The 23467-nt window shown below is 54.9% G+C and overlaps 2 protein-coding genes across 2 annotated transcripts; one reads left to right on the top strand and one right to left on the bottom strand.

The window, feature by feature from the left end:
• Positions 1-990: 990 nt before the first annotated feature.
• Positions 991-13155, bottom strand: FSD1 (fibronectin type III and SPRY domain containing 1). Its single transcript, XM_055126324.1, has 13 exons — positions 12980-13155; positions 11896-11991; positions 11590-11721; positions 10275-10376; positions 8800-8822; positions 8510-8631; positions 6782-6991; positions 4025-4123; positions 2575-2734; positions 2233-2312; positions 1821-2072; positions 1412-1500; positions 991-1307 (listed from the first exon to the last, which is right to left on the bottom strand). Exons 1-13 carry the CDS (start codon positions 12992-12994, stop codon positions 1197-1199), a joined length of 1491 nt encoding a protein of 496 aa, XP_054982299.1. The 5' UTR covers positions 12995-13155; the 3' UTR covers positions 991-1196.
• On the top strand, positions 2656-23462 carry TMIGD2 (transmembrane and immunoglobulin domain containing 2). The gene is made up of 7 exons (XM_055124655.1): positions 2656-2739; positions 11638-11779; positions 12328-12462; positions 17174-17536; positions 20650-20691; positions 20768-20887; positions 22171-23462. Exons 1-7 carry the CDS (start codon positions 2656-2658, stop codon positions 22503-22505), a joined length of 1221 nt encoding a protein of 406 aa, XP_054980630.1. The 3' UTR covers positions 22506-23462.
• The last annotated feature ends 5 nt before the right edge of the window (positions 23463-23467 follow it).

Raw genomic sequence — 23467 nt, 5'->3', positions numbered from 1 at the left:
GTATGACACAGGCTCTCTTTCCTGTAATGGGTGAGGGGTACCCAGGGGGTTGTGGAGCGGGCTGTCGTGGACTCAGAAACTCCCACCCAAGGGACCCCACTTGGGTTCATGTCCCTTCCCTGACCACGCCCTGTCCCCCACAATCCTTTTGCAACTCACTGCACTGCCCACCCCATTTTCCCGCCCCCCTCCCCCACAAATCCTGTAGCCTCTCTTAGGTGGATGGAGCGGAGTGGGGGGGAATGGACGGGACCTGGGGTCCCTCGTGCTGCTGCAACCTGGGGTCCCTTCCTCTCATGATTGGCAGATATTAGGATGGAGCTGGAAGCCATACTGCAGGAAAGGCGCCGGCGCTTGGTCCAGAACTCCCAAGGCCATGATCCAGCCGGGCTGTGATCCAGCCACTTGCCTTCTCCCTAAATTAAAACCTGAGGAACTCCACGTTCTGTTGTGCTTCTGTGAGGGGTGGAATGGACACTCAGATGCCTGCCCACCACTCCTGATTCTTTCTACCATCAAACCTGCCTGCCTGGGGCTGGAGCCATAGCACAGCATGTAGGGCATTTGCCTTGCATGCAGCCGACACGGCTTCGATTCCCAGCATCCTATATGGTCCCCTGAGTACTGCCAGGAGTAATTCCTGAGTGCATGAGCCAGGAATAACCCCTGTGCATCGCCGGGTGTGACCCAAAAAATGAAAAACAAAAAAACAAACAAAACCTGCGTGCCTGTCTGTGCATGAAAAATCCACTTCTGGGGTGGGAGAGAACCTGCCAGGGAGAGGGTGTAACAGGGGCTGGAGCAATGGAGCAATTTTGCATGTGGTAGGTGCCCCGGTGGGATTCTGTAATACCTCAGGATCCGTACTCCCCCGTCCAAAAAAAGAAAATAAAACTGTCCAGAAGCAAAAGAAAAGTCCATTTCTCAGAGGAAAGGGGGTTGACCAGAAGGTTGTGGTACCCAATCGCAAAGAACCAGCAGTATGGCCACTTTACTTGGCCAGTGTTGGACTTTTTATTAGCGAGTAGGAAGGGCCTGCCCGCACCCACTTCCGGTTCGTGGCCCTCCATCCGTGGTTAAGGCTCCAAGCAGCAAGTGAGAAAAGGGTCTCCGGCCGGAACAGCGGGGCTTAGCGGCAGCCCCCCCTACCCCACCTCAGCCCCACTGAAAGGGGTGGGCGTGTGTTTGGGGGCGCGCTAAGTGAGGCTGGTGTTGGAGCTACTGGTAGCGCTACCTCGCTTCTGCAGGCAGCGCACAGAGCTGGGCACCTGCAAGCCAGTGGTCACCTGGAAGCTGCCACACCACACCTGGACGAGACAGTGATGGGGACGAGGAGACTCAGTGATGAAGCCCGTCCCTTCCCCCTGCCCCAGCCCTGCCCGGCAGAGAGAGGAGGGAGGCAGGGTCCTACCGTAAAAGCGGGCAGCAGTGGCTGCGTGAACTTGGTCTTGAAGGTGTGCAGCAGCTGTTTGGTCCGGGCGTTGTAGAATGACAGAAGGCCTGGGGTGGAGGGCAGAACCGGGTCAGATCGGGGGTGCCAGAGTCCCAGGGTTGGTGGAGGTAGGCAGGGCCATCTGGGAGGGAGGCGGGGCCATGCAATGGGCGTGGCCACGGGGTGGGGGCGAATAAAGGGAGGCCATTGGATGGTCGTGGTCATGGGGTGGACAGAAACATCTGATAGGTGGACATAGTCTTGGAGTGGGCGGGGATATCGGGGTTGGTGGGACATGGGTGGGCGGTGTCACCGTGGTGAGTGTGGTCACTGAGGGGCGTGGCAAGTGGTGGGTGGGCTGGGGTGTGGGCGGGGCCAGTGGCATCACCTTGGTGGAAGTCGCAGTGCACACCCAGGCAGTCTGGCACCTGGACATCCAGCACCTTGGCCTTGTTGGAATGCTTGGCCGTGAAGCTGACCTGCAGCCAGTTATTGACGTGCAGGCACCAGGACGCTGCTGTCTTTCCCAGCTGCTCGAAGCGGCCCAGGCTGCGGTAGGCCACCCCAACGCCGAAGGCCTTGCTGTCGGGTTCATAGCGCACCTCCCAGTAATGCTCTCCGCCGTCGATCAGCGTGTCCCCTGTGGGGCAGGCAGAACCGGCTCCCGGGTGCCCTTGACTCTCGCAGGGCTAGCCAGTCCCGGTACTCCCCAGGCCAAAGATGCTCCTTCCAGCTACTCTGCAGGCTTTCTGCCTACAATCAGCCACCATCCCCCACACGACCCCTCTTTTTCTCCTTACCCAGCACCGTGTAGGACTCAGCTGTGAAACGATCCCGTCCCCCACGACCCGAGGGCATCCTCTTGGGTGATGGGGTTCCTCTGATATGGCAGGGAGGAAGAGGGTAAAGACTTTAGCCCTCTTCCCCCAGAGAGAGGTGTACCCATCCTCATATGGAAAACTCCTGCTCAACCATCAAAACCCAGTCTGCAATCTCAGGTCTCTTCATTCACTCTCTGATTCCCCCAGCACCTTCTTCCACCTAGCACCCCAGTGTGGATCATACTGGGTTCTGTGGTTCTTGTGTCCATCCCCAGCTGGCATAGTTCCACCAAAACCTCAAAAAGGGAGCTGGTAACCTACCTGGCCGGGGAATTGACTGGAGACGCTGTCCGCCCCTTGCCATCTTTCTCACGGGCCTTAATGTCCTGCACCTTCCCGCCCATGGCGTCCCACTCCACGGAGAGGTCATCCACCCGCAGGTTCTGGTGGGATGTGGATGCGTCCAGGCGGAACATGAACGCTGGGGTCAGGCAGATGTGGGAGTCACAGAGATGGGAAAACCCAGAGAGACACGGAGAGACAGAGAGAGACACACAGAGAGGCAGACAGTGACCAAAACAAACCAAAGCAGGACCAGAGCACGGGACAAACAGGGACAGAGACCCAGACAGAGAAACAGACGGAGGCTCAGACAGGCAGAGGGGGGATGTGGCAAGGCCAGGGTGTGAACCACAAGAGAGAGGACTTCTAGCCAAAGGACCGGAACCATTCTAAACCATCCCTGCGCCTCTGTGCTAACCCTGGGGGTTAAGCCCAGGAAAACATGGGGCTGAAGCATGCAAGAGTGAGGCTAGACTGCAAGAAGAACTTTCCAACAGGACAAGCAAAGTATGACCATGGGAACAGTGGAATCAAACTTCACTAATACTATCTCAGCCCCAGCTCGACAGAGTATGGATTTATTAGAAAGAGAGAGAGAGGATTTGTGTATATATGAGCATGAGAATCATATATGGGATTATGGCAAAGGCAAAAGCAGTCTTATACCAGACATTCAGGCTAAGAAAATCTTGCTAACTAGGGGTTGGAGCAATAGCACAGCCGGTAGGGCATTTGCCTTGCATGCGGCCAACCTGGGTTCGATTCCCAGCATCCCATATGGTCCCCGAGCACTGCCAGAAGTAATTCCTGAGTGCATGAGCCAGGAGTAACTCCTGAGTACTGCCCAGTGTGGACCCCCCCCCCCAAAAAAAAACCTATGGCATTTCGGGGCTGGAGCAATAGCACAGGGGGTAGGGCATTTGCCTTGCACGCGGCCAATCCAAGTTCGATTCCCAGCATCCCATATGGTCCCCTGAGCACCACCAGGAGTGATTCCTGAGTGCAGAGCCAGGAGTAACCCCTGTGCATCGCTGGGTGTGACCCAAAAAGAAAAACAAATGCTAACTAGAGGATTTTCTTTTTCTTTTCTTTTCTTTTTTCTTTTCTTTTCTTTCCTTTCCTTTCTTTTCTTTTCTTTTCTTTTCTTTCTCTCTATCTTTCTTTTTTTTCTTTCTTTTTTTGTGCTACACTTGGCAGTACTCCAGTCTTACTTCTGTCTCTGCACCCAAGAATCACTCCTGGTGGGGTTCAGGGGACCCGATGGGATGCCAGTGATCCCATATGACTGTGTGCAAGGAAAAACGCCCTCCCCACTGTGCTATCGCTCTGGCCCCAGATCAGAGAATTTTCCTCACACACTGGCTCTCAGGGACCCAAACGGGAGGGGTGATGATGATGGAGTCATGGCCAAGGTGGGTGTGGGTGTCACCTGGTGTCTCCAGCGTCACCGGCTCTGAGAATTCACCTGCGACCGCCTTGTTACAGGCCTTCACTCGGAAATTCATGTACTTCATGTCAAACTTGAGACCTAGGGGGCAACAGAGCGATTATGACATTGTCTACAACTTACGCCTATAATTTAAGTAACAGACTCTGGGTCTGGAGTGATAGGACAGCAGGGAGGGCGTTGGCCTTGCACACAGCCGACCTAGGTACAATCCCCAGCATGGATGGAGTCCCCAAACACCACTAGGAGTTGGCCTTGAGCTCAGAGCCAGGAGTCAGCCACCAGTATCACCAGGTGTGCCCTGTCTTCCCCAGTCCCCCCCCAAAAAAAAATAATCAGGGGCCTGAGGTGTTTCTATTGTAGAATTTAGGCATAAGGCCTTGAGTTTGATCCCTACCACATTCTAATCATAACACGAATCAGATACACAAGAATACATCCTGGGTGATTGATACCTTTTCTAGGAAGACCCTAGAGAAGGTCCTGCCACCCCCTAGATAGGAAGCAGAGGATGTTCCAACCCTCTCTAGAGACCAGAAGTATATGATGGGGTCAGGATGAGTGGGAGAATTTCAGGCGGACAGTTCTACTCCCAGAAGAGGAGAAAATTCTGGCCATGATGGTGGTGGGGACAGTGACACAACGCCGTAAATCTGTGAACAGGCCCCAGGCCCCTAAGCGGTGCTAAGAGGGTCACTGTTACATTATGTGCATTTGATTTTGCCGTAATGAAAAAAAGGATTGGGAAAAATAGAGTGTGTTTCTTTGGATTCCCATGCAAAGGATAAACCAATCATTTCTCAGGCCCTCTAAAGGCTGGTGACTTTTCTTCCCTGCAATTAGCACGCTCATTAACCACATATGCTAATTGCAGATAAGGAAGAGGCTAATTACAGCACCAGAGATGGGTAATACTTATCTTGTCAGCAAGGCTCCCCACTCAGAGGTTGAGGGTTTCCCCAGCTCCCAATTAGGGACCCCCCCCCAATTAAAGATATGTCACAAAGAAAGGAGCCAGATACTTTTTAGGTGCTCAGTAAAGGAGAATGAGAGGACCAGAGTAATAGGACAGTGGGGAGAGCATTTGCCTTTCACACAGCTGACCTGGGTCTGATCCCCAGAACCCCGTATGGTCCCCCAAGCCCTGCCAGGAGTGATCCCTGAGCATAGAGCCAGGAGGAAGCCCTGAGCACTCCTGAGAGTGGCTTGAAAAAAAAAAGAAAGAAGGAAAGGGAGAAAGAAAGAAAGAAAGAAAGAAAGAAAGAAAGAAAGAAAGAAAGAAAGAAAGAAAGAAAGAAAGAAAAAGAAAGAAAGAAAGAAAGAAAGAAAGAAAGAAAGAAAGAAAGAAAGAAAGAAAGAAAGAAAGAAAGAAAGAAAGAAAGAAAGAAAGAAAGAAAGAAGGAGAGGAAGAATAAATGACTGTATAAGCAGTCTGAGAGATGCAGGCCAGAGTGGCTTCCTGTGCCTCAGTTTCCCTAATAGAGGAGCATTCACATTACTTCTGAGTAAAATGCTTATACATATATGCTTTTTCTGGTGGGGATGGGGTTGGTTTTGGAGTCACTCCCTGCAGTACTCCTAATTCTGTGCTCAAGGATCACTCCTGGCAGGGACCCAGGAGGCCATGTGTCTTGCCAGGGACAGAAGCCAGCTCTGTTGCAAGCAAAGTAAGCACCTCACTATTGGTCCAGTCCGCTTCTATATGTTTTGAGCCTTTGATAAGTGATAAGGTCATCAATATCCCATTATTATTATTTATTTTTTCGTGTGTGTGTTTTATTTTTATTGCTCCTGGAAGAGAGTGATGCAGAATCTCCTGACCCTGCTCCAGCCTGTCTTCACCACGGCCCCTCGGAGGGGGGCGGGTTGAGTTTCTCTCCCCGCCCCACGCACCGCTCTGGCAGCCGAAAACCTCCAGAACCCAGACACAGCCATGCCCAAGGCCACTCTCCGCATGCTTGAATGCGCCTCACCATGAAGAAACAGACAGAGAAATCCAGGTATGCAGGACCCGTGGCTGCGCTGCGAATGTGGCCGCGTGATCTCTTTATTTTATTTTATTTTTTATTTTTTTGCTTTTTTTGGGTCACACCCGGCAATACTCAGGAGTTACTCCTGGATGGGCACTCAGGAATTACTCCTTGCGGTGCTCAGGGGACCATATGGGATGCTGGGAATCGAACCCGGGTCGGCCACGTGCAACTCACTGTGCTATCGCTCCAGCTCCCGACCTCTTTTTTTTTTTAATTATTTTTTTTCCCCTGCACGGCAGAACCTGGCAAGCTACCCGTGAAGAATTTGATATGCCAAAAACAGTACCAACAACGTGCTCGTGTTCCTGGAGCAGAACCACCATTGGGCTACACCAGCACGCGACAGCGACAAATGGCTCCCGCTGGAGCAAATCGATGAACAACGGGATGACAGTGATACAGTGATTTTGTTTATGTTTTTCAGACTATACTTGGCAATGCTCTCAGGGGTTACTCCTGGCTCTGCACTCAGGAATTACCCCTGGCGGTGCTCAGGGGACCATATGGGATGCTGGGAATCGAACCCGGGTCGGCCGTGTGCAAGGCAAACGCCCTACCCGCCGTGCTATCGCTCCAGCCCCTCCTCATTACTTCTTTCTGAGATTCCTGAGCAGACCAGTGAAGCCACTCTCAACCTCCCATGAACCTCACCCACAAGCCTCCGAGTGGCTTCTTGGGAAATGGGGGCGTCGGGGGTGGGGGTTACCGGTCAGTGTGTACTCGGTGTTCCGGATGCCTTCAATGACCATCCAGGGATGCTCCTCCTTAAGGCGCGGGGGCCCCTCAAAGTTGGTGCGCCGATACTCTAGCACGTAGTGGTCGATTTTGCTGTCCTCGTCCGGCATGCGCCACACCAGAGTCACACAGTTGTCGGCCACCAGGGACTCGGTCAGGTCAATCACAGGCGCACTGGGGACTGGCCAGGGCAGGAGAGAGAAAGGTCAGGGTCCTGTGCCCGCAGTGGAGGGGGGTTTGCAGGCACTAACTCCCCAAGATATCGCTGGTGGAGGCGTGCAGGAGCTCCCCCGCCCCCAGATGGCCTCTGGGGTCTAACTTGGGGGCCTAGCCTTTCCTGAGTATAAAGCCTCCGCAGAATTCCACCGTGGGGGAGGGCACAGGGTGGTGTTTTATTAAGAGTTCAGCCAATCAGGGGCCGGAGCCATAGTACAGCAGGTAGGGCGTTTGCCTAGCACGCGGCCAACCTGGGTTTGATCCTCGGCATCCCATATAATCCCCCAAGCATTGCCAGGAGAAACTCCTGAGTGCAGAGCCAGGAGTAACCCCTGAGCATAACTGGGTGTGACCCAAAAAGAAAATCAAAAAGAGTTCAGCCAATCAGAGGGCTGCACTGTCTCAGGATGTTTTTCACTCATCTAAAACAGGATAATTTAGAGCACGAGATATTATAGTACAGCAGGGAGAGCCTTGCCTTGAAGGCAGCCAGCCCAGGTCCCATTTCTGACATTCCATAGGGTCTCCCGAGCCAAGAATGATCCCTGTGCAGAGCCAGGAGTAACCCTGAGCACTGCCTGGTTTGGCAAAAAGATAAATAAATAAATAAATAAATAAAAATAAGAGCACATTTTTGGGCTGGAGGGATGGTATGGTGAGTAGGTAAATGCTTGCCTTGCACCTAGTCACAGGGCGCCACCAGGAGTGATCCGTGGCCCAAACCAGGAGTATGCTCTGGACTCTCATGGGTGTGGCCCAAAAAACAAAGAATAGGGGCTGGAGCGATAGCACAGCAGGTAGGGCGTTTGCCTTGCATGCGGCCGACCTGGGTTCGATTCCCAGCATCCCATAGGGTCCCCTGAGCACCACAAGGAGTAATTTCTGAGTGCAGAGCCAGGAGTAACTCCTGTGCATCACCAGGTGTGACCCAAAAGGAAAAACAAACAAACAAACAAAAAAAACCCAAAAAATAAAAAAGAATTTTTAACTTAAAAATAAATAAATATGGCCAGAGAGATAATGGATAGGGTGCGTGCCTTTCTCGTGGCTTGCCAGAATTTGATCTCTGGCACCCCATATGGGCCCCCAGCACCACCAGGAGGAACCCCTGAGCATCGCTGGATGGAGCATGAAAAATCAAAAATAAAATAAAAATCAATAAAAGTACCCTTCCAGATTGAGCTACCAATCGGAGGCATGACCTTCAGTGGACTCCACCCCTGGGAGGTGGATCCTTTCTAGGGCTCTGCCAATAGGGAACTCAGGAGGCGTGGCCTGCCCTAAGGCTCCACTCAGATGGGACATTCCACTGAAGGGGCGGGGTGTCATACTGGCTCCACCCACAGGAGGTGGGGCATAGGGAGTGGGCGTGGTCCTTTAATACTCCCATGATGAGCTGTTAACTTCCTCTACGCTTTAGCCATTCCCAGAGACCCAGCGCTTTCCCCTGAAAATCAGATCTTCCAGCCAGTTCCCATCTCACCCGGGAGGAACTTGAGTGCCTGGAGCATCCGCCGCTCCTGCGCAAAGTCCACCATGAGGTGACTCATGTTGTCGCTGACCTTGGCTTTCAGTGACAGTCTGAAGGCGGGGGCCATGGTCACGCTATAGGGCAGAAGGTGGAGGCAGTCTGCTCGGGGATCCACACCACGCGTCCTCAAGGTGCGCGTGAGGACCCCCGCCTCATTCTGGTGTAGTGCTCTGGTCTGAGGGACCCTCACCTGGGTATGCCCCTCACCCCACTTCACACCTGGAGAAGAGGCCACATCTTACCCATCTTTGATTTGCTTGGCAGCCTAGAAAGGGGGAGAAAAAAATTTAAAAATCAAAAGGTCATGTCAAAGGAAGCAGAAACCCACTACACAGACAGGAAGACTGAAGCCTCCGTTGCAGCTAAGAGCCAGAGATAAAACATGTGCCCCACAAGGGAAAAGACAGCAAAGACAGGGGCCTGAGTGATAGAACAGTGGGGAGGGTGTTTGCCTTGCAGGCAGCCGACCCAGGTACGATCCCTGGTATCCCATAGGGTCCCCTGAGCACCACCAGGAATAATTCCTGAGTGCAGAGATAGGAGTAACGCCTGAGCATCACTGTGTGTGACCTGAAAAGACTACACAGAGAGAGAGAGAGAGAGAGAGAGAGAGAGAGAGAGAGAGAGAGAAAGGAGAGAGGGAGGGAGAGAGAACAAAGACAGGGCCCACCTCCCCCCCTGCTCTGCACCCAGTAGAGAGACATAGCAAATAAAAACCCACAAGGTCCCTGGCTTGATTCCCAGCACCACAAGAGCCCCACCCCTGCAATGCCGGGGAGCAACACCTGAGCACAGAGTGGGAGAACTCTCTAAGCATTGTTGGGGGGTGGCCCCCAAACAATAATCATTTTGTTTTGTAAAAATTTTGTTTTGTAAAAATAATTTTACAAAACAAAAACAACATAAGATCCACTTATATCTTCATTTCAGATTAACACTAAGTAATGAGTGTGTGTGTGTGTGAGATGTATGTGTATGTGGGGGTGTATCTGGGGCCACACCCAGTGGTACTCAGGATTTACTTCTGGTTCTGAGCTTAGGGATCACCCCTAGTGAGCTCAGGGCTAGAACCAGGGTTGGCCACATGCAAGGCAAGCACCTTCTCTGCTGTCCTATACCTCCAGCCCTGGTCCTCGATAATCTTGTTTTTTGTTTTGATTTTTGGCCCACAATTAGCAGTGCTCAGGGCACCATGTGGGGTACCAGGGATCAAAATCTCTGCATGCAAACACCTTACCCGCTGTATAATATTGCTACAGTCCTGGATATTCTTCTTCTTCTTCTTTATTTTTGTTTTGTTGTTGTCATTTTTCCAACCACACCCAACAATGCCCAAGGGTTACTCCTGACTCTGCACTCAGGAATTACTCCTGGTGGTGCTCAGGGGACCATATGGGATGCTGGGAATCGAACCCGGGTCAGCCGCATGCAAGGCAAACGCCCTACCCGCTGTGCTATCCTCCAGCCCTGACCCTGGATATTCTTTTTTTTTTTTTTTTTTTGCTTTTTGGGTCACACCCGGCGATGCACAGGGGTTACTCCTGGCTCTGCACTCAGAAATCACTCCTGGTGGTGCTCAGGGGACCATATGGGATGCTGGGAATTGAACCCGGGTCGGCCGCATGCAAGGCAAACGCCCTACTCGCTGTGCTATTGCTCCAGCCCCGACCCTGGATATTCTTATACCCCCAGTAACCCGCCACGCCTCGGCACTCACTTGGGGAAAGTCCTCACAGTCTGTGGCTTGCAGCGTTTGGTTTGCCGTCTCCAGAAGCTCCTCAGAACTCTCCAGGGCCCGCGTGCAGGCAGCCAGCTGGTTCTGTGGGTGACAAGCCCACCCAAGGAGGAGACACCTCACCCCACTGCAGCAAACCCCTCCAGCTCTAGAATTTGGGAGGGACCACGGCCTTCTCAGACTCCAGGTGGAAGGGGAACACTGGAAAAGGGTTCGGGATGGGGGAGCGCGCCCCCCTAACTGGGCATCAGATCCCTTGTCGGGATGGGGGGAGGGGAGGGCCCTTCATTAACACACACATACTGGGCTACACCTGTGCCCTGGAGGTGTATATCTCCGGTACCCCAGGGGAATCTGGCCTGTTAGATACCCCCCACACACGGATTAGGGCAGGTGGGAGGGTACTGACTTGGGGCGCCAGTGGGAAGGGCTGAGAAATCCGAGAGGCAGAGGGTGGGGCGGGGGGGGGGGGGTATGTGCAGGCAGATGTGGGGGCGGGGCTGCGCTCTACAAAGGCGGGGACAGTGGGTAAGCAGGGGATAGATGGGTCTTGGGGGCCAGGCAGAGGGTAGGGGGGAATATCAGGGAGGGGTCTGACACTGGGAATATATGGAGTTGTGTAGAAAAAAAAATAGAGGGGCTTGAGCGATAGCAAGGCGGGTAGGGCGTTTGCCTTGCACGCGGCCAACCCGGGTTCGATTCCCAGCATCCCATTTGGTCCCCTGAGCACTGCCAGGAGTAATTTCAGAGTGCATGAGCCAGGAGTAACCCCTGTATATCGCCCGGTGTTAGCCAAAAAGAAAAAGAAAAAAAGAAAGAAAATATAGATTAAGAAGGGAGGTGCTGGGCCGGAGCGATAGTACAGCGGGTAGGGCGTTTGCCTTGCACGCGGCTGACCCAGGTTCCATCCCTGACATCCCATATGGTCCCCTGAGCACCGCCAGGGGTAATTCCTGAGTGCAGAGCCAAGAGTAAGCCTGAGTGTTGCTGGGTGTGACCCAAAAAGCAAAAAAAAAAAATTTTTTTTAATTAAAATTTTTTTAAAAAGAAGGAAAGTGCTGCAGTTCTGGTGTGTGCCTTGCACACGGACATCCCGAGTTCCATCGCCAGGCCCCCAAAGGGCCCCTCAGCACCATCAGGAGTGATCCCTGAGCGTAAATAGAGCCAAGAGTCAGCCCTGAGCTTCCCCGGGTGTGGCCCCAAAACGAAACAAGTTGAAACAGAAGGAGGGACAAGCTGAGGCCAGCTGGGCTCTGGGGTTGGGGAGAGGGGGGGGGCGACACCCAGGGGCTCCCACCTGGAGTTCGTAGGTCCGGCTGGCGCGATCCTGCTTGATCTTCATCAGCATACCCTCTTTGACTTCTTCCAGCAGGGAGAAAAGAGACTGGAATTCCGTCACCAGGTCCTCCTGGACCTTGGTCGAGTTCGCCTTGGGGAGAAGTTTGGGGATCAGGCAGGCCAGGAGTGCAGCGAGAACCCAGGGTCCGGTGGGGGCTAGTTGCCAGCTCCTCCCCCACCCCCCGACACACACACCCCCTACCACCTCCCTACCCCAGATTCCTCCACCCCCCTCCCTTCTGGGCCCGAGGGGCGCATCGCTCACCTCCACATTCAGCAGCATCTGCTTGAGAGAGTAGATGAAACTCTGAATCTCTTCATTCTTCACGGCCAGCGTGGTGATGATCTTCCGGAGAGCGTCCTGTTCCCCAAGCGCGAGCAATGGAAGCAGCTTAAACCCCCGCGGCCTGGCAGGGCACCCCAGCCCCGGGCGCACCCCAGAACACCGACCTCCCCCCAAAGCTCTGGAGTAGGGAGCCAGCTCTGGCCGCGATCCTTATTTAGGTGGGGTACCAAGAGCAGTTGCATTTTCCCAGGACAGAAACTGAGGCTCAGAGAGAGAGAGAGAGAGAGAGAGAGAGAGAGAGAGAGAGAGAGAGAGAGAGAGAGAGAGAGAGAGAGAGAGAGAGAGAGAGAGAGAGAGAGAGAGAGAGCGCCGCTGGGGCAGGGCGCAGAAACGTGGCACGTGCGTGAACAGGAATCATCCACTTGGTGGCCACTTGCGTCGCCGTGACGCTGGACCTAGGTGAGGGGCGAGCCTGGCGCAGGGCCAACCCGGAGCTGGGGTGCGAGCGGAGGGAAGGGATTTGCAGGCAGCGAGAGAAAATTGAAGGTGGGGCGCTGCGGGCCTAGGTAAATGGGAGAGGGTCGGGGTGAACAGGGACGGGGGTGGGGGGTGCTGGGAGGATTCCTTGGTGCCCTGAGGCAGGCTCAGGTGGGGGTCGCTGTTTTGTGGGGGTGGGTGCGGGGTGGGGTCACCTGTGCTGAGCTGGCGGAGAGTCCTTGGGAGCAGGGGAGTGGGGGAGTGGGGCAGGATACCAGGCCCGCAGGAGGGGTGGGAAGTAAAAGGAGTGGGGGATGGGGTCAGGGCTGAGTCCTGGACACAGTGCGGGAGGGTCGAGGGCACGAGGCGGGGGTTGGGTAGCCATCAAGAATGCGGCTAAGCTGACGGGGGCGTCCAGGCTAGGCTGGGGGGCTGCTGCACCGTCAAGGTGGGTGTCTAGACCCGGGTGGGAGGGGGTGGGGCTTCGGCTGCAGAGCAGCCGGGTTCTGGGGAGTGGGAGGACGCTGCAGCATCACCTGGTCCCCTCCCTTCGCTCACCCCCGCCCCGCCGCATCCCCAGTCCTACCCTCTGATCCTCCATTGCTGCAGCTCCAAAGGTGCCCCGGCCCGGCCCGCCGGCCCTGCTCGCGCCTCCAGTGCCCCAGATGCCTCGGCCACTGCCGGGAGCCAATGGCCCGCCGAGCCCTCGCCGCCACCGCCGCGCCCCCCGTCAGCGCTCCATCACTGGCCTCACCGCGCAGGCGCTTGCGGGTCCGCAGCACGCTGGGAAATGTAGTCCCGTGCCGCGTGCTGGGGGTGGGGATGGGTGTGGCGGGGAGGTAGCCCACAGCCAAGTCCTCCAGAACTGGAATGAGTTCCCATCACGCTCTGCCTCTGAGATCTGAATCCCTTCACGACTCACAGGCGATGTTGCAAAGAAAAAGATTTTTGCTCAAGCGGGATTGCAGCCACTGGAGTCTTCTTTTCTTCCTCTGGGTGGGTCACACCCGAACTCCTACACATCCCACAAAATCCCAGACCCAAACATATCCTCCAGAGACTTCCCCGCCAGCCCAGAATCCTCAGAGCTACGGCTCTCTGGGCTCCTCTCTGAGATTCCCATCAGTCTGGTGCTGAACGTTCGTCCAAGATATTCATCCCGGCTGCTCAGGGCGATAGGTGAGAATTCTGGGTGCTTCAGCAGATCCAAAGGGGACCAGTCGGAACCGGCAGCCTCACTGTGGGAGCTGGGTTGTGCGGACACTGCCCCACCGCAAGGACCTCCCCGTGGTTAGACAGAGCGATTCTGCGAAGGACAAAAGCCTTCTTCTCTTCTGAAACCAGGTCACACTGTGGTTGAGGGTGAGACATTGAGGCAACTGACTTGCCCACCCCCGTCCCGATCTCAGGTGGGTGGGGGGAGCAATATTGCCCGCAGCCAGTGACTCGGGCAGAATTAAAGTTCAACACCTAGAAACCACACCCTCTGACTGTGTCCCCTACAATCTCTCCAGGCGGTGGGGTGGCGTCAGATGACAACATCCCCCCATTAATCTGTGGAGAGACTCAAAGTCATTTGAGAGAAATTCACTTCTCTGAATCACGACAGGAAGACTTTGGGGGGGTTGCAGAAAAACTGACACTTCGGTGCTGCAATTCAAATCTCTTAGGCTTGACTCTCTGTTCGCCTCCCCCACTCCATGTCACCTGCCCTTCCCATGCACTTCCCCATCCCCCGACACACCCCTTAACCCAGGTGAGCTTATGTAGAATCTTCCAGAAAGACCTCCACTCACGGGGACCTAGGATTTCACCCACCACTACCAAGTACCTTTCAGACTTAACGACAACAAAAAGTTTGGGGAAACTGAGGCAGACAGCCACAGGAAGCAGAGCCTCAAACAGCTTTGGCCACCGGACGTCTCTTAGCTAGCCCCCGGTGTCATATCTGCCTGTGTGGTGGAGGTGGAGATTGTGGCAGGAAGTCATCGCAGGAGAGGGCGGGGCCCCGACACTGGGGCGCAAGTCAGGAGAGAGGGGTTAGATGGGTCAGGAATGGGGTCCCTAGGCACAGCACTGGTCTTTCTGGGGCATTTTTGGGGTGAGTACTTGGGCTTCCCTCCCCTCTGCCTTCCCTCCCGGGATCCATCACCCCACTGTCTGCCAAAAGCAATCACAGCCACCCAGTCTTTGCTTTGCTTCTTAGCTTTGGTTTTGGGGTCACACCAGTGGTGCTCGGGGTGTGCTCTTTGCTCTGTGCTCAGGGACCAGTCCTGGGGAGGCTCAGGGAACTGGTGTGGTGGGGAGGGGACTAGACGTGGATGGAAGCGGGGTTGGACAGTGTAAAACAAGCGTCCCCCGCCCCTGACGTGCTATCTCTCAGGCCCCCAATTCTGCTTTAGTAGATAAGAATATCTGATCTGATTGAGGAGGTACGGGGGTGGCGGGCTGGGTGATATTTAGACTGTGACCCATGTGGCCCTGCTTTGGTGCCTTATCTCTCCCCAGCTCCCTGAAATATCCCTCAACTCTGTGGATTTAGCTTTCTGTTCCTGGCCCCCCCACCGCGAAACCCCCATGCTGGATCGCCCTCTAACCAGCTGCCTTTGCAAGGGCAAAACTATAGTCCAGCAGGGAGGGCGCTTGCCTTGCCTGCAACCGACCCAGATTGGACCCCTGGCAATCCACAGGATCCCTTCAGCACCGCCAGGAGTAACTCCTGAGTACAGAGCCAGGAATAAACCCTGAGCACTGTAGGGTGAGCCCCCCCACCAAAAAGAAAAGAAAAAGAAATAAAGTTGCTTTTGCAACTTCGATTTCCTCTGATGGAACACCCTTTTATTTATTTATTTTTATTTGCTTTTTGGATCACACCCGGCGATGCTCAGGGGTCACCCCTAGCTCTACACTTAGGAATTACCCCTGGCGGTGCTCGGGGGACCCTATGGGATGCTGGGAATCGAACCCGGGTCACTGCGTGCAAGGCAAATGCCCTACCCACTGTGTGTCGCTCCAGCCCCTGATGGGACACCCTTCCCTACACCTTATCCCTCCCATTAGCTGGGGATACCCTGAACTTGATTCCCAAATCCCAAACCCACCCTTTCCCCTCCACCTTGCAGGACCCCCTGTCTGGACCCAAAGCTACTTGGATTTGTCACGTCCTCGACCCCAACCTTGAGGGAATCCATCCCTCTTTTCATTCTGTCCCACTTGCAGCTTGCGGGAGGTTGCAGGGGGCCCCTTTAAATCTAAGCAAACTCCGGAGAGATAGTCCAAAGGCTAGGGCGCTTGCCTTGATGTGATCCCCAGCACCCCAAAGGGTCCCTTTGAGCCCCTCCAGGGGTGATTCCTGAGTACAGAGTCAGAAGTCAGCGCCAAACACCCCCGAGTGTAGCCTGCCCCCCAAACCCCCAATCTTAGCAAACTCTCAGCCCCTCTTCTCGAGGTGGAGGCCCCCATTGCTGTTCACTGGGTTTTGTTTCCTGGCTGCCCTTGGTTGCCTCCCCCACTCTTGCTCCCCTAAAGTCTCTCAAAACTGCAGTGAGGGGGAGCGTTTTCAGACTTCAATCAAACCTTATTTCCTCCCTGGGCCCTAGGTTTTTCCTCCCATGCTTAGATTTAAATGTGAACGTTGGGGACCTGAGACTAAAGGCGCTCGCCTCACACATAGCAGCCCCCGGTGTTATCCCCAGCACCATATAAGGGCTTTTGAGACCTGCCAGGCGCAAGCCCGGAGCGCAGAGCCAGGACCAAGCGCTGACTACCACGGTGTCTGGTAAAAATAATAATAACAATTATTATTATTATTATAAAATTAAGTTTATTTTTTTGTTTTGTTTTGGGGCCACGCACAGCGGTGCTCAGGGGTTACTCCTGGCTCATGCACTCAGGAATTACTCCTGGCGGTGCTTGGGGGACCCTATGGGATGGTGGGAATCAAACCCGGGTCGGCCGCGTGCAAGGCAAACGTCCTCCCCGCTGTGCGATCGCTCCAGCCCCCATGGCTCTGCACTCTGTCAGTGCTCAGGGAACCCTGTGGGATGCCGGGGGTCGAACACTCGGGTCAGCTGCGAGCAAGGGAAACACCTCCTTGCTGTTCTATCACTCCAGTCCCTAAAGTTTCAATTTTTTTTTGCAGGGTGGGGGTGGTGGCCCACACCTGGTGTTGGACAGGATCGACTCCTGGCTCTGTGCTCAGGGATCATTTGTAGTGGTTCTCAGGGAACCCATAAGGTGCCAAGGACTGGACCAGGGTTGGCTGCATGTCAGACAAGTGCTTTAACCCCTGTGCTAGCTCTGTGGACTTCTTTTGCTTTTTGGGTCATACACGGCAATACTCAGGGCTTACTCCTGGCTCTGCACTCAGGAATTACTCCTGGGGGTGCTCAGGGGTCCATATGGGATGCTGGGAATTGAACCCAGGTCGGCCGTGTGCAGGGTAATCGCCCTACCTGTTGTACTATCGCTCTAGCCCCAACCAGCCTTTCTTCCACTTCACATTCTATCTCAAAAGTCACCTCCTTCATGGGGCTGATGCAATAGTCCAGCAGGGAGGGCACTTGCCTTGCATGCAACTGTCCCAGTTTCGATCGATCCCCAACTGAGCAACCTCTAGGAGTGATCCCTGAGCGCAGAGCCAGGAGTCAGCCCTGAACATCGCCAGGGGTGGCCCCCAAACCAAACTAAAACTAACTAAAAAGGTCACCTCCTCCAGGAGGATCACCCTGATTCGCACACACCTCTCTCAAACTCACACACCTGCCTCTCTCCCCTGCAGCCCTGCGCAGTGCCACTGGCCTGAGCATATACCAGGAGCCAGTGGTGCAGAAGGCAGCACCTGGAAGTAGTGTGACATTCACTTGCCAGGTGGCTGATGCCCAGAATGCCGAAAAACTCTGGGTCGCCTGGAACAAGGACCAGGTCCTCCTGTGCCAGGCCCGGGTCAACTACAGCAGCATCAGCCAAGGGACCTGTGGGCCCCAGAGCCAGTTCTCCTGGAAGCCGCCTGGCGTGTTCAGCCTGCAGCTGAGCCCCGTGAGCAGGAATGACAGTGGCCACTACACATGCTGCTTCACCCTGGAGATCCCCAGCTTGAAGGAGGTCTCGGGCAATGGGACGCAGCTCGAGGTGGAGGAGACGGGTATGAGGAGATGTGGGGGGCACATGGTGGAACCTTCTACTCTTCTCTTGGTGGGTTGTTTGGGGCGGCACCCAGTGGTGCTCAGGGCTGACTCCTGGTGGGTTCAAGGAGTACCAGGGGGAGCTGGAGCGATAGCACAGCGGGGAGGGCGTTTGCCTTGCACGAGGCCGACCCGGGTTCGATTCCCAGCATCCCATAGGGTCCCCTGAGCACCTCCAGGAGTAACTTCTGAGTGCATGAGCCAGGAGTAACCCCTGTGCATCACCGGGTGTGACCCAAAAAGAAAGTTAAAAAAAAGGAGTGCCAGGGATGGAACCAGGTTCAGCCACATCTGAGGCAAGTGCCGTCCTCACTGTACTAGCACTTTGGCGCTGGGCCTCGGCCTGGATATTCTTTCTGTTTTTAATTCATTTTGGGGCCACATCCAGCTGTGCTCAGGGCTTACTCCTGACTCTGTGCTCCAGGGTTGCTCCTGGTGGGCCTCTGGGGACCATATCGGTGCCGGGGTTTGAACCTGGGTTGACCACATACAAGGCAAATGTTCTCTCTGCTGTTCCATCACTTAGGCTGAATAAACGTGTTTTGTGTTTTTAATAAAACGGTCATGCAGACAGAACATGAACAGCTTTGCCATTAACATTGCATGAGACAACAAATTAAGATTTTATTTTAAGTGTCCTTAGGGGCTGATAATGAAAACAGATGGAGAAATACTGAAACCAAGAGGCAGGAGATTCGAGAACGTTAGAGGAATCTTAAACACCTTGACTAGAAAAGTCTTAGAATGCTGCTGTCCCGGAGAGAGCAAGAGCTGAGAATTCTAGAATTCTACTCAACGCCCAGGCTCCAGGTTACAAAGGATGAAAGCACAAAAGCACAAATCAGAGCACAAATCAGTGGGGCTAGAGCAATAGCACAGAGGGTAGGGCATTTGCCTTGCTCACAGCCAACCTGGGTTCGATTCCCAGCTTCCCATATGGTCCCCCAAGCACCACCAGGAGTAATTCCTGAGTGCAGAGCCAGAAGTAACCCCTGAGCATCATCGGGTGTGACCCAAAAAGTAAGAAAGGAAGGAAGGAAGGGGGAAAAAGCACAAATCAGGGGTTATAACTGACTTTTTTTGGGGGGGAGGTTGGAAGGGCTTGCTCCTGGCTCCTAGATCACTCCTGGTGGTGCAGAGCCAGGAACTAAACTGGTTAATTTCACGCAAGGGACTTTAGACATTATTATTATTATTATTATTATTATTATTTTGGGTTTGGGGGCCACACCCAGGGGTGCTCAAAGGTTACTCCTGGCTCTGCACTCAGGAATCACTCCTGGGTGCTCAGGGGCCCTTATGGGATGCTGGAGATCGGAGATCGAACCCTCCTCGCCCACGTGCAGGGTCAACGCCCTCCAATGGGTTGTCGCTCAGGCCCCCTGGCTGGTTTTTTTCAAGAGCTCTTCTCCCCATCCGGCAACCTCTGCAGCGCGCCCCCTTGTGGCCGAGGCTCTGTATGGCGTCAAGAGACGCTGGAGATCATCTGTGGCACCGGCATCAGCCCTTAAGACCCTGCAGAAAGGAGCCTCGCCCGGGCTCCTGGTTCCGGGAGATGCCCGTTCCCTCCGGTCCTCTGCCTTCCTCCAGGGCGGCGAGAGTCAGGGTCCCCCGCCCCCACCCCCCGCTAATGACGAAGGGGCTAATTACCAATTAGCAGAGGTGGGGGAGCCACGCGCCAGGCGGAGCCGAGCTGGCAGCTGCCAGGGGGCTGGCGGGCTCGGGTCCAGCTCGGCACAGCTGCCGGCTCCTCCCCCAGCTGCTGCCGCTGCCACTGAGCGCTCAGGGACCCGAGCGATAGGACTGCGGGGAGGGCGCTGGCCTTGCACGCCGCTCATCTGGGTAGCATCGCTGGCATTCCATAAGGTCCCCAGAGCCCGCCAAGAGTGATCTCTGAGCACAGAGTAAATAAACCTTGAGCACTGCAGGGTGTGGCCCCAAAACAAAAATAAAATTTAGAGAAAAAAAAGTGTGCTGGGGATGAAAGCCACATTCAGGTTCCTTTTGAAGAGACCCAGAAACCTCTTTGTTTTATCTATGTGTTTAGTTTTGTTCTCAGATCACCCCTGGCGATGTTCAGGACTTAGCTACTGGCTCTGAGCTCAGGAATCACTCCTGGTGTGCTCAGGCGACTATGCAGGATGCCCAGGCTGAACCTGGGTTGGCCATATGCAAGGCAAAAGCCCTCCCCGCTACACTATCTCTCCTTCCCAAGATGAAGAGGATACTGGAGATTTTTTTTTTTTTTTGCTTTGGGGTGGGGACAGCCAGCTGTACTCAGGGATCACAATGAGATGCTAGGGATTGAACTCAGGTTACCTGTATGCAAGGCAAACACCCTCCATGTTGTCCTACCTTTCCTCCTGGCCCCGATGGAGTTCTTGACCAAGGTGATGAGGATAACGAAGCTCACGACAAAGCTTTATTTTATTTATTTATTTTGCTTTTTGGTTCACACCCGACGATGCACAGGGGTTACTCCTGGCTCTGTGCTCAGGAATTACTCCTGGCGGTGCTCAGGGGACCCTATGGGATGCTGAGAATCGAACCCAGGTTGGCCGCATGCAAGGCAAACGCCCTACCCGCTGTGCTATCGCTCCAGCCCCTCATGGCAAAGTTTTAAAAGTCCTTTTGGGGGCCAGAGTGATAGTACAGCAGTAGGGCATTTCCCTTGCACACGACCGACCTGGATTCAATCCCTGGTATCCCATAGGGTCCCCCAAGCACTGCCAGGAGTAATTCCTGAGTGCAGAACCCGGAGTAACCCCTGAGCATCACTGGGTGTGACCCAAAAAGAAAAAAAAAGTTCTCCTGGGCTCGGAGCGATAGTACATTGGGTAAAAAAGCATTTGCCTTGCGCGCAGCCAACCCCAGATTGATCCCTGACACCCCATATAGTCATCTGAGCACCACCAGAGGTGATGTCTGAGCACAGTGCCAGGAGTAACCATGGAACACTGCAGATTGTGCCACCCCCCAAAATCCTCTAGACTGCGGCTCCAAATGGGGTGCGGGTGGGGGTGCTGGAAGCTGGAAGGTGAGCCTGCCCCAGACACAGATCTCTCCTCTGCAGACAACGAGGACGCTGACCTCCGGCAGATGGACAGCTTTCCAGGTGAGCACTGCCCCAGGACGTCCTTCCCCAGCCCCACCTGAACTTAAGGTCACCCACTTACCCCCTACCTCTCCAGGACTCTACTCCGTGCTGCTGGTGGTGGGGATGGTGGCTGTGACCCTGGTCATCCTGGGAATCGCCGCCTACATCTGGCGCCGCTGCTTTTGCCGCCACCGCCACTCTGGGAACCCACCCGGTAGGAGTTTTCCTTGGGGTCAGGGAGGGGGGATCCCCCTGCCATTTGCGCCCCCAAGTGGCTGAGGTTGCAACTGCAGCAACATGCAGTTGCCTCCGAATTCCTAACCTTTGGGAGGCAGGCGACTGGGGAGGGGAGGGGACCCAGAAGGGGAACAGAGAGAGAGCAAGGGACCCTCCACACAATGATATCAAGAACAGACAGGGGCTGGAGAGATAGCACAGCGGGTAGGGCGTTTGCCTTGCACGCGGCCGACCCAGGTTCAAATCCCAGCATCCCATATGGTCCCCTGAGCATGGCCAGGGGTAATTCCTGAGTGCAGATCCAGGAGTAACCCCTGTGCATCGCCAGGTGTGACCCAAAAAGCAAAAAAAAAAAAAAAAAAAAAAAAAAAAGAACAGACGGGGCGGGAGCGATAGGACAGTGGGGAGGGCGCTTGCCTTGAGTATGGCTGAACCAGGTTTGATCCCTGGCACTGTATTAGGGTCCCCTGAGGCGCCCAGAAGTGGTCCCTGAGCACGGAGCCCAGAGTCAGCCTGAGCACCACCACCAGATATGGCCCAGCCTCGCCCCCAAAAGAACAGAGAACAGGGGCCAGAGCAATAGTCCAGCGGGGAGGGCGTTTGCTCTGCACGCAGCCACCCAAGATTCAATCTCTGGCATTCCATATGGTTCCCTGAAGACCGCCAGGACTAATTCCTGAGTGTAGAGCCAGGAGTGACCACTGAGCATCAGCATGTGTGACCCCAAGAAAGCCAAAACAAGAAACAAAAATTCCAGAGAAGAGCCCCCAGGGTTGGGCCAGAGAGGAAGGGGTGGGTGTTTTTTTTTTTGTTTGTTTGTTTTTTAGGGAAGTCCCAAACAATGGTCAGGAAATGGGGGAGTCTCTCCCAACGACACCTGCTGCCCAGCTGTGCTGTCCCCGTGGTTTGGCACACAGACATAGCAAGGCTAGGGAGGGACACTGGGTGCTGGGAACTGAACCCAGAGCCTCATGCACGCCCGGTGTGGACCCCGTCCCAGCTCCAGGGCCAAATTCTCTCTCACACACACACATTCTTGTTTTATTTTGTACCACATCTGGCGATGCTCAAGGTTGAGCACTCAGGAATTTATTCCTGGAGGTGTTCAGGGACCCTGTGGGGTACCAGGATTCGAACCCAGGTCAGCCACATGCAAGGAAAGTGCCCCCTGCCTCTCGCTGTGCTATGGTTCTGGCAGGACCAGATAGATCCTTGTAAGTAACTGTCTCCTCTTATTGTCACCCCCCACACAACTTCCAGAGAATCCCCTCTACAGCAATGTTCCCTACCGTCCCCGGCACACGCCAAAGAAGACTGCAAACTGGCCTGTGGAAGGGAAGGTTCTGGAAGGCCACCAAGATCAGAAGGACCAGAGCTTCTATGACACGGCTCTACCCAGATTTCCCGATCCCCAGCAGCGACCACTTCCCAAAGCTTGCCTCAGCCCCAAGCCCAAAATCAAGCATCCGGTTTCTGGAGCAGGAGCCACCCCTGGCAAGTCGGACCCAAGAGGGCACCTTGAAGCGGACAGAGGAGTTAGAATGGCCCGCGAGCGGGCGAGGACACCGCCCCCTAGTGGCTGCGGGGAGATGTGACTGATTCCAAAAGGGGTTGGGCTGGGGTGAGAGCGTCAGGACAGCGGGGAGGGCACTTGCTCTGCAGGCAGCTGACCTGGGATCCCCGACATCCCATAGGGTCCCTGGAACACCGCCGGGAGAGATCCCTGAGCGAAGTGCCAGGAATAAGCCCTGAGCAATGCCGGGTGTAGATCAAAAATTAACAGAAAATCAAAAAATAAACCAAAAAAACGGGGGGGGGTTATGCATTTCAGGGTCCAGCAGAGGGCACCCCATCCTCACTCCAGACACTGGGGCCTCTCCCTGGCCCCCAGGGCCCTCAATAAAGGTCATGGAAGGTGGGAGGAAAAACAAAAGCCATAGTTGGTGGTGATTTGGGTGTGCTAAAATGATTTGTTCATCTGGGGCACCCACCCCTGGTGTCCTCAGAGGTGGATGGAGAGATTCACAGAGGGGAGTACCCCATACCCTCAGGAGACAGATGCCCCCAGCTTCCAAACAGCGCCCAGGGCAGAAGCACCGCATTCCCCAGCTGGCATCTCCCCAGCTTTGGAGATGTGGGGTACCAGGGTGTCGGAGGGTGGAGGGAGATGGAAGGGGAAACTCCAGGCTCCCTGACATTGATCAAACCCAGGGTCTCCTACCAGTCTGTCACCTTCAAGTGACAGCCGCGAGCCCTCGCCTCTCCCTCGTGATGCGGTTTCCATGGGGACAGATGTCCTTTCTGCAGCAGACCTGTGGCTGTTGCTCGCTGCAAGGGGGCGAAGGGGTGGAGCGAGGGCGGGGCCGCGCCGGCCGCTCACTTTCTCCTTGTTTGCATCCGTGGGTCCGCAGCCACCAGAGCTGGGCCGTCTCGGCCGGGCACCCGCTCCCGGCCCTTGGGAGTTTGGAGCGCTGCGCTGTTGGGGAATCATTCAATCTCCCAGTTGGGTTCCGGCTCCCCGAGCGCTGCAGGAGCTGCTGGCGCCCTGCCCCCTTCC

Source organism: Sorex araneus, chromosome 2 (genome assembly GCF_027595985.1).
Source record: "Sorex araneus isolate mSorAra2 chromosome 2, mSorAra2.pri, whole genome shotgun sequence".
NCBI lineage: Eukaryota > Metazoa > Chordata > Mammalia > Eulipotyphla > Soricidae > Sorex > Sorex araneus.
This window is presented reverse-complemented; position numbering and strand designations above follow the sequence as displayed.